Below are 10,812 nucleotides of genomic sequence, written 5' to 3' on the forward strand. Positions count from 1 at the left end.
CTTGTTTACAGTCACAGTTCAGCCTCCTGTTCGCTAACTAATGTTTTTTGGAACTGTTGAATGGTCATGCAAAATTGTTTCTCTGATTTCTTTCTACTAGAGACAGTACTGTATGTCCACATATAAAGATATGTGGTATTTAAATTAAAATTATGTGTTAAACAGTGTTGAACACAAAACACTTTAACACCGACTGCAGTATTTGTTGTCGGTGGCATATGACATTAAAGTATGCTGGAAACATAATCAATACAGTTCCAAGAGCACTTTATTTCATAATGTGTTCCAGTAATGATTACATACGTTTGGGTCACTTTAAAGTGGCTCTAATCAATATTTCTGTATAAACAATGGATCACGTGTAAAAGGCATTGGCTGAAGTGATGAACAGAAGTGGTTTTCAGACCTGCAGCATGTTTTAGTTTTATTGAATAAGCTTAAAAACACACTGTGCGCTACTCACTGGGCAGCAGACGGCAGACGGACAAAGATGGCTGCTGTCTGTGAACCGGGTGTTTCCCTCACAAGTTTGTAAAATCAAGTCAGAAACAGAGCTAAAAGGAGTGTGAATATCAAAGTGTCACTGGACGGTAAAAACAACTTCGAATGAATGCTAACACAGTAACTTACTTGTTTGTTAACAATTTTTCCATATCAGCTTGAAAGGTAATGATATGTTAATGTTAATGATGTGTTTGGAGCTGGCTTTCACTGCCCATCAAGCACTTTTAAAGCAGCCTGGGTCTCTGTGAATTTAGTTGTTTGATGTTGCCAAAATAAGGTTAAAGCATGTATTTTTATATTATTTACATTATACACACATGTTACATATTTTAAGGGAAGATAAATCTACATGTCTGACAGCGTAACTCTAAGTGGAGATAGAAAAAAAGAAATGCTGAGCCTAGTGAGAAAAACTACAGAAGAGGTTTTGCCAACAACAACCTCCACCTTCAGGCTAACGCTGTGCTAGCTAATCTTTAAACTGCACTGTTTAAATTGGTGATTCTTCAACAGAGCATCATTAAGTTTACATTGTGAGTAGTTCAGCAGTTTTAGTTAAGACTTCGAGTTGGTGTAATGAAGATTTTAACACTTATAGCTTTAAAGGTTTTAAGCTAAAGACTTACATTTTATGGGTATGTCATAGCTGACAGAGACCCTAAGAAAAGCATACATACACACAGCACTCTCAGCAGCCAGTCCACACAGAAATAGTGCTGTTATAAGGCTACATGACAGTGTGTGCTTAATGCTCACCCAGTCGTGCATGAAAAAGATTGATTGAGGCAGCATAAACTATGCCTTCTGTCAAATATGTTAAAGCATCTGCACAGGCCAAGCCAGAGTAAAAAATGTTGTCTATTATTGTCAAATGGTCTATTAGCATTACTAACACACATAATGTAGTCAGATGTCAACACTGGGGTCTGCTGGCTGTTGATTGCTTGTATAGAATGGATAGTGGTCAATAATAGTGGATGGCCAGTTGTATTACAGCCTCTAACTGTGGTCCTCCTGTATGTCTGTTTGTATCAGTTTGTTCTTTTGTTCTATTGTCTGTAACAATGACTTCCCTCATCACTCCTCCTCTGTCTCCCTCCTTTAGTCAGTTGTCATCCCTTCATCAGGCCCAGTCACTGAGGAGAAAGAAAAGACGCAGCGTGTTGTCCATTTTCTCCGGCTTCCGCAAGAACCGCAACTCCACCATTTCTAATCAGGACTCAGAGTAAGCATGCAGCATGGGGCTGAGTGGAAGGAGGGATGAAAGTACCATTTAAGTGCACAGACCCAGAGAATGAGATGGCTGTTAAATTAATCCAGCACAGGGCATTAACGTCACTTCAGTAATTCATAAATATTTCAAAGGAATAAAGTATTTCGTTGTCTGCAACTGTTTTCCTTTGCTTCGAATTTATGGCATCACATACGTTTAAACTGCTGTTATATAATGACCCCATAGTTAAAACGTTCACAGTATTGCAAAGTGCGAGGTTGCAAACTTATTTTTTAAGAAATGAATTACACAGCTTAGTAGCTGAGGGAAGAGAATGGCACTCAGTAAGCACTCGTTGTAAACTTCACATTTAAACAGACTTACGCAAAATGGAGACGAAAAAGGCACTCAGTGAGAAGTACAACTAGTGCTTACAAATTCAACCTAAAGGAATTGTGGCGAGGCTAAAGACGGGTGATGCAATCACCTCTGCTGTTAACAACCTTGGCGCGGTGCAGGAGTTACACTCTTACACAAAGGCCAAGTTTTACTGCAGCCTACAGCTGTCTGAGAGAGAAGCATAAAAGAACAGATGACTCATCATAAAGCCAGCTATAGATAGAAATGGCTTTTGAAAAACGGTTTACAGTGTATCATATACAGATGTGTGTCTGTCACAACATTCACTTTTGCTGCCTTCTGCATTCATGTCTTTTGTCTTCCTACAACAGCACAGTGTGTGTTTGTGTGTTAAGTGTAACAGCATCTTGGTCAAAGATGTGTTCATTAACTGCTTTTTCAAACTGGTGGCGTGGGATGTGTGCTTGTACTGCACAGTATGTGTGTCTGTATTTATTGATGATGAATGCAGATAATACAATATATTAATGACATAACAAGTAGGTTGAAAAGACAAGTTCGATCACCCACCACTTACTCACATCCTTTGCCTCACAGGTTAATCCCCTCATCGGAATTTCTTGTGTTTTTCTGTCTGTCTGTTCCAGCAGCGCCTTGGAGAACGTCTACTCGATGATTCAGCACCCTAAGGATGCTGGGAGACCAGAGAGCGCTGTTCCCGGAGCAAATGGGACCATGCCTTCACCTCGGCCTACACAAGGTGTACCTGTGCATGGGATGAGGGCTGCTAGCCCCCCCTGCCTCATCCAAAGACAGGTACAGAGAGTGTGTTGTGGTGATTTAACTAGAAATCCAAAACTTTCTTATGACTAAGTCTTATGACAGCAAGCAACTGCTGACAGTCACCTTTGCAAGCATAATGACACTCTTCAAGTGTGTATTTAAGTTCCAAATACCCAAAACATTGTTGCATACATTGCATTTATCACCTTGTAGAGTTGTGCAGCAATCTGTCATGACAAACAGTTCAAAGTAAATGCAAACATGTGACATATTTTTTTTATAATTTAATTTAAGTTTAACTTTATTAATCCCAAGCTGGGAAATTACTTCTCTGTATTTAACCCATCACTGATTGAAACACACACACATGTAACATGCAGTGAAACACACAGGAGCAGTGGGCTGCACCAAGCACCCGGGGAGCATATGTTGCGGGTTAAGTGCCTTGCTCAAGGGCACATCAGCCGGCTAATGGAGGTGGGGACACTCACTTCACCACACTCAAATTTTTCCGGTGGGGGAATCGAACCAGCGCCCTTCCGATCACAAGCCGCTTCTCCAACCTCTAGGCCATGGCTGCCCCCCAATACCTCCTCTCAGCTTCCAATCTAATTCGTAAATATGGATCTAAAACATAAGCGTCCCACTCCCACTTCCTATAGTTGAACATGACACAGTGCTTTCTCTGCCTACCACCAGCTATTCACAGCCTTTTTCTGTGTTGTGTTTGTGTACTCGTAGCCGGTCAGGTGTGTGGAGGACTATATAACCTATTTTAAATCCCTCCCCAAACACACACACATACGTAGTTGGAGTCATCTAAATCTTTTTGCCTCTCAGAGTGGAGTCCAGGGATCCTCGCTGATCCATGAGGGGATTTGAGGACATCTCCAGCAAAATGAGGGATAGTTGAATTCACTAGAATTGCACATTTTAAGTGTAACTTTCACTCTCTCTGCTGTTAGCAACAGACTAAACAGTCAAAAGAGTATGTGCATCATCAACAACAAGGAATCCTGCTCAGTGTATTGTATCATGCAAACGTGCGAGTCGAATATTTGACTTTTGTAAGGTTTCTTTTATCAGTTTTTTTTGTCTTTATGCAGTCCACAGACCTGGTCAGCATGGTGTACAGCTGCATTGGAGCAGAAATTGAGGACTCAGATGGGAGCAGCGCTTGTGACATCAAAGTGACAGACGATACTGACAGATCGACCACCATCTCCGACGCCCCTGCAGATACGAGGAGTAATGGCCACGTGGTGTCCTCCAAACAACAGACGGACAGACAGATGGAGACAGGCAGGCAGGAGAGGATCGTACCCCTCACAGACTCACGGACTGAGATTGAGGAGGACAGACAGAGCGGCGGTGGAAGCGGGCCGAGGCCAGAGCCGCCTCCACAGAGCACCAAGCCCAGTCTGGCTGTCATGAGGCAGAGACACCTGCAGGAAAGTTTAGGTACTGCAGTTGCCTTGCAGTTTTCAGATTGCTTTGGTTCTTGTTGAACAATGGTTTCATTAATGAAGAAAAGAGTCTTCATGCAGTCATAGTTTATCTTTAAACCCTTAACTTGAACCACAAAATGCTGAATTCACAAATTCCAAAACACTAATTCACATGCTCAGCTCTCAGATCACAGACGCCTCATGTTAGCACAACCTTCAGTGCTTATTATTAAATGTACTGATTACTGAATAAAATACAAGGATGTCTGCTTATTTTATTGGCTGGTTAGCAGCAATAAAATACTGTACTTCAACATCATTGCCATCTAAGAAGTGCCTTTTGTTTTGCTCACTGACAAAGTGTTGCAGTGTATTCAGTACCTGTTGCAGTAGTGTAAGACATGAATAAACTTTACACTCTACACAGGAACACGGCAACTCTAGACTTCATCATCTATAGTGATTGCAATACAGCTTATTTAATACATAGAATGGAAGTTTTCAAAGGTCATTCTTACTTAATGTCAAATTCTCATCACTGTTTGAATAGTCATGAGGAAATCATTATGAATATTCTACACTGATGAGAATTGCATGCTGTTAGCAGCGTTATTCAATATATATATGATAACCACCATTTAATTTATAATTAAACAATAAGAAGTTTCAAAATAAGGTTCTTTGTGTGTCATTCAGAATGAGTCAAATAGATTGCGATTGGCATAGTATAATTACAGTAAACAAATGATGAAGACTTGGCTGGCTCGGACTTTTCGAAATGCATCTGCTGATATTAAAATGCAGCATGTGGCAGCATCAGATTTACATGTATGTTTGACTTACTGTTCTCTTTGCAGTTTAAAATATAGCTGGGAGAAAAAGCTCAGAAGAAGCCATATAAAATGTTAGAAAACTGACATACTATAAAAACTGCTGAAAATTAGATCATCATTAAAGGAATATTTTTCTCAAAACAAATCCCTCAAAGTCAGTTGAATAAGAGCTGCATGAGTAGACAGAGGTTTAACTGACTCAATCTCAAAGGTTCACAGGCCGAACTATAGCGGCCTTTACATAGATCAGACCATTGTTAGTTTCAAGTCCAGACTTTTTAATGAGCCAAACAGCATCAGTTACAAAATAGGCTACGGACTGCATTGGGACTCAAAGGAAATTAAAAGGTCAGTACAATAGCTAGAGGCCAGAACAGGGCATGTCAGAAAATCAATCTAAAAATGTGCTGGTTGACATTAAAAATTTAGAAAAATACAGAAAACTATACATTCGTCTGTCATCTTGGAAAATCTTGCTGTAATATGTGCACAGATAAAAAAAAGATATAAAAATAACTGCTGCAATTTCTTTCTTTATCTGGAGATGTATTGGCATAATGACAAGTGGCCTACATAATACGCGCCTCATTTTTTGTCCCTCTTGAATCTGTACAAAACACTTAACGCACAAATGTACCAGCAACCCAGTCCATAACTGTAGGTGTTTTATTGTTTGTTGTTTACAAGTGCTGTTATACTGTTTGGCAATGATTTCAGACTCAGCCCAGCGAGGGCTTACATTTCCAATCACAGCGTCCAATTACAGAAGGCACTTGAAATGTGTGTTACTTGGGAGCAGTCAAAGGCTTTTACTTGTAATTTTCAAACAAAGCTTTGATGGATCATTGTGAGGACTGTTTTAACTGCATTTTTTGTCTCACCAGAAGAGGCTGGAAGGCTGACAGGAGACGAAGACCAGAGCGAAAGAAAGCAGGAAGAGAAGCAGAGGGTGCGGGGACCTGAGGGACAGCGTCCTCTTATACCCAACAAGGTAAATGTATAATATGGGAAAACTGAAAGAAAGGAGAAAAGCATTAACTCTCATGTGGCAGACTTGATACTTAACACAGCCAAATGCTGTGTTCCTCCCCCAGCCCAGTCTCGACCTCTCAAGGGACAAGACCTCTCCGGAAAAGGCCGTGGCCTCTCCCAAAAGCTCACCTCTTAGTCCAGGTGAAAAACCAACAAATGAGCAAAGGAACTTGCCTCCTTCTCAGCCAATCATTGAAGAGGAAGTCACCGCTGAGAGGAAAAGCCCACCAGTGTCTGCCATGCCAGGGGTAGAGGCAGCGGATCCTGCCAGCCAAGGTGCTGTAGCAATGTTATTTTACAGCAAAGGGTAGCACAGACAGTAGTAGGACATTGTGACGTGCTATATTAGTGTGGTTGGTACTTTAATGTAATTATCTTGGATTTTCTTTATTGAAGAAGACTCTACACATGTCCCCTTGTCCTGTTCTGTACAGTCATAATAGCTCTTAAAACTAATATCCAAGTTCTGCTTGTTTGAATAAGCTTCCAGGCCTGGAGGAAACAGATTGTTGTATGCTGTTGATGTCAGTAAGGCCATATGGACAGAATAAGATGATGATAATGATGATGGTTATTATCGTTCCACCAACCAGACGCGGAAGAAGGTCGTAATGGGTTTTCAGCAACATCACGTCACACCAGGAAGTCCAACTCATTTGACATAGGTACTGTATGTCCAACAATGTGGTTACAGCACCCTTGCTGTGGTGCACATATGAGATGCACAAAATGCATGCGGTTCACTTACGCAAATGACTGTCTGAGTCAAGTGCACATCTTGCTGTTTTTGTCGTAACAATGGTGCAATGCCTTTGTAATTTTTTTTTTCATCAAAAAAAAAAAAGCAGCACCAGTCTCTTATTTGATGTGCTCCCAAGCCTGTAGAGCTCGCTGGCTGTGTACCGCCTTACTGCTTTATCCTGCAACCCCCTTCAGTTCCCACTCCCCACTCTGTGTGTCTGTCTCACGCCATTTCCCCTCAGGCATGGAACGGGACAGTCCCTACGATCTGGAGAGGTCTTCAGATCGCAGATTCCCTGTGAAAAAGCCCTGTTTCCCCCAGTACAGAAACAGATCTCTGGACTACCCTGCTGAGACCAGGTGTATGTATCTGTTTCACCTCCTGCCAATATGTGTGATATGACAACCATGTAGCAGCAAAAGTTTGAACCCTTTCGGGTAATTGTAATACTGATTTTACTTAAAGTTGTCAGAGTTTGTCAATCTTTATGAAGTAGATTGAAGACAAAAGAAAGCTCTGCAAAAGTTTTAGTAAAACTCATGTGTGTAGACATTTCTCAGCACTGCGCATGGATGAGTCATACCTTACATATTGAATGCATGCTTGTTCCAGTATTTTCTAAATGGCTGACCAAAGAAAGAACTCATAAAACTTAATTTAAAGATGTAATTTGGCTGTTTTCCAGAGACATCTCATTGCAGCTGGCAGCCGGAACTCGTACTGCCTGAATAAGGGTGCTATTAGAGAAGAAGTTCACCAGTTTTGAAATAAAGACCTTTTATCATTTCTGCATTAGCTGGAGCTGATTCTTTTTTGAATCTACTGTGTTACATTATTGAGATAATTGGCAGCCACACATAGCTCATTCATCACGAGTTTCTACATTGAGCCATTTGGCATTGAAGATGAAACCCTGAGGCAGTGGAATTCAAGGGCTGCTAATGATATGGCAAAACCACTGCCAATTACCTCTGTAATACAGAACTGTATGTGAAAAAGCTGCTGCTGGTGGCTCAGTCACCATCACTGAGAATGGTAAAAGGGTCCACGTGTTACAAATAATGGCATAAAAGCCAGTCATATAGAAAGTATGAAACCTAAGTGCTCCTGTGTGCCCTGTCTAAATTTTAGGCAGGCAGATGCATTAAGTGGGGACTTCTTTGGCAATAGGTATATTGTCATTGTCACCTGTGTGTTTCCTGTACACAATTTAAGGCGTAGGGTCTGTGTTTGAGGGATCCATTTTGTTTCCATTTGCTCCTAATTCCAAGTCTGACAAGTTTGAAGCTGTCTCAGTTGATTTTTTTTTTTTTTTTTTTGTGGTCACTTAGGGCCAGCAAAGAACGCTAAAGCACTGAGGATCATCACCATGATGTGTTAGCTAGCTGAGTACACATCCAGCATACACGGAATGACATTAGCATTCATGTGAAGTTGTCTTTTCTTCCATCTGTTGTACAGAAAAATATAAATGTAAAATTTCATTCTGCTTTTACCATTTAGCAGCTAATGCTAATACACTGTGCATAAGAGCTGTTCACTAAGTTTGTCTTTAGACTGTTTGGTACTGAGCAGGTAGAGACGGAATTGAAAACAATGATGCAAAATAGACTGAAGATCTCAGGGCAACTCAGGTATGGAACTACGGGCAACCCCTTTAACATTTTCTTCTTGGTTAATATAAAATATTGAGTGATGCAGTTTTAAATTAGCATCAACTCATTTTGTTGCCAATTTTGGTCATCAGAAGTTGCCTTTTAAACTGATATCCACATCCACTCTCGTTTTTGTTCTGTTTTGGTCTCCACCAACCCCTGAGAGAAATATCTGTCTCTTCAGCCGCTTAAAGCTCTCTTTGTTCAGCAACTAGCCACAAACCCTGTTTGTTGAAGAGCCGGTGATGTACAGTGGTGTTTTTCGTGAAAAATGTTGCTGTAGATGGACACAGTGTTGATGAAAGTGGAGTTTGTGGTTTGTGAAAACAAAGCAAAGACCTAAAACTCCCTAAAATGTTCCATGCTAGTGACACCTTTCACGTTGTACATAATAACATGATCCATTATAAAATACAAATTTTGACTATTGCAGCTTTAAAGTCTGGTATTGATGCTATATTTGCTTCTGTAGGTTATGAAAGTCCCCAGCTCGGTAACAGAGATGCATTATGACATCACCAGCGGACCAGAAGAAGTTTTCTGGGAAGGGAGGACTGGAACATGGAGGACTGGAGAGAGACAAGCTTTTAAAACTTTGTGAGCTCAACTGACAAAGATCCAAACAGCAGCTGTTTTCCCTTTTAGATCCATTTAAACATTTGCCGCTGAAAATGCATGTACTGTATGCTTTCTGTTTCTAACTGGTTGCACTTGCTATGATTTTTCTCAGGCATAAGGGAAGCTCTGAGCCCCGCAGTACATGAAGTACCTTTCACACAAGCACACACATAGTTTAATGTCTCTGCTGTATGCTCATCATGAACTGTTGTTTTATGCATTTGTGGAAAATCATTTATTAATTATCATCCCCGCCCTGTCTTTTACTGACAATCTGTGACTACTAACAGTGAGTTTGTACTGTATTTATTCTAATGGGGATGTAAATACTGAATATAAAACTGCACTAACAATTGTGTTACTCTATCAATTAACAATCATGTTTTTATTTGTGGTAATGTATCATTGATTACTGTGTTTGTATGCTTTTTGTGTATGCTGATGTTGATGACTGAGAAATGTGTTTTCATGCATTTAGCAATCTCCCAGAGTATCTGAGGTAGTCAGTGGATCACTTTTAGGTTTAATCTGATTTTGCAGGCTTGAAAATGAGTATATTTTCTAAAAATGCTTCTATGAATCAGAATAAATAAAATTGACTTTACACAAGGAATTGGATTGCTGAAAATCGTGTTTATGATCCATTTTTCATATATAATGAAATCAAATAAGTCTGTACAGTGTGAAGCCACTCTCAGCAGATGTTAGCACAGCACAAAGAAAACAAGACATTTTGAGAAATACAGTTGTTTTCTCGCTGATAGAAGAAATAATTGATGCCAGATGGTGTCCATTTTCTGTGACCTATACTGGAAATGAAAGGAAAATCTGTCAGTTTCCCATGAAGAAATGACCCTGCAATCCAGTGTAAATCAGAATTGAAGATTGCTATTTCCAACTTCAAATCTACAAGCACGTGTAGCTGGTTGGGAAAACATGGACAGATGTTTGTAAGGCAAGTCTCTGAACGTCACAAGCAACTACAACTGCTTATTCAACATCTCAGCACACCTAGAGGCACACAGAAGTGGGCTAGTGCCACTCGACCTCTAATCAGCACAAATTAACTGATTGGAAATGGCAGCTACAGAATAGCATGTTGCATAATACAAACACTATATAAAGTAAAAAGTATTGCACATTTCTGCATCTGAGGTTGTTTTACCAAGGTTCAATGTTCGGGGGATGGGGATTGATCATGTGTGACAGGTAACGAAAAGAAAAAAAAGGTTTAGGACTAGACTTAAAACTGCGCGTGTAAGATCAAGAATAACACTTAGGTGACCAAGGTGACTCGTTTTTATTATATCTGATGATATGATGACTCCCATATCCACCTTTTGACATTTCTGTGTGTGAACAGCAGATGGCAGCAGAGACTGTGCACACTTCCAGCCTGAGACCTCCTGCTTTCTGTTCCAGTGTCATGTCACTGCGAAGTCATGACGTACTGTCATTACCATAATCATGGATCTTAAGCTGCAGTCAGTGTTGCTGCATTAATGAAGGCAGAATATGCACAGTGATACAGCTGTTGTGTTGTTGATTTTGGCAGATGAGATCATCTGAACATCTAGAAGAAGCATGTTAATGAGCGAGATCAGTATTTAATTGACAGTCTGAG

The 10,812-nt window shown here is 40.4% G+C and overlaps 1 protein-coding gene across 7 annotated transcripts in view; it reads left to right on the forward strand.

The window, feature by feature from the left end:
- carmil3 (capping protein regulator and myosin 1 linker 3) overlaps positions 1–9,801 on the forward strand; it is a 70,096-nt gene extending 60,295 nt beyond the window's left edge. For 4 of the 7 annotated variants that reach the window (XM_046409252.1, XM_046409253.1, XM_046409247.1 and 1 more), the window contains exons 33-40: positions 1,610–1,729; positions 2,725–2,893; positions 3,967–4,321; positions 6,026–6,132; positions 6,236–6,449; positions 6,767–6,838; positions 7,157–7,276; positions 9,043–9,801. In XM_046409252.1, the coding sequence (XP_046265208.1) occupies positions 1,610–1,729; positions 2,725–2,893; positions 3,967–4,321; positions 6,026–6,132; positions 6,236–6,449; positions 6,767–6,838; positions 7,157–7,276; positions 9,043–9,083 (1,198 nt within the window). In that variant the 3' untranslated portion in view covers positions 9,084–9,801. Of the gene's footprint in view, positions 1–1,609; positions 1,730–2,724; positions 2,894–3,966; positions 4,322–6,025; positions 6,133–6,235; positions 6,450–6,766; positions 6,839–7,156; positions 7,277–7,600; positions 7,725–9,042 lie in introns of those variants that run through there. The other 3 variants (XM_046409249.1, XM_046409248.1, XM_046409251.1) reach the window with 3 other exon arrangements.
- The last annotated feature ends 1,011 nt before the right edge of the window (positions 9,802–10,812 follow it).

The sequence above is a fragment of the Scatophagus argus genome, chromosome 13, assembly GCF_020382885.2.
Source record: "Scatophagus argus isolate fScaArg1 chromosome 13, fScaArg1.pri, whole genome shotgun sequence".
In the NCBI taxonomy this organism is placed as follows: Eukaryota; Metazoa; Chordata; class Actinopteri; family Scatophagidae; genus Scatophagus; species Scatophagus argus.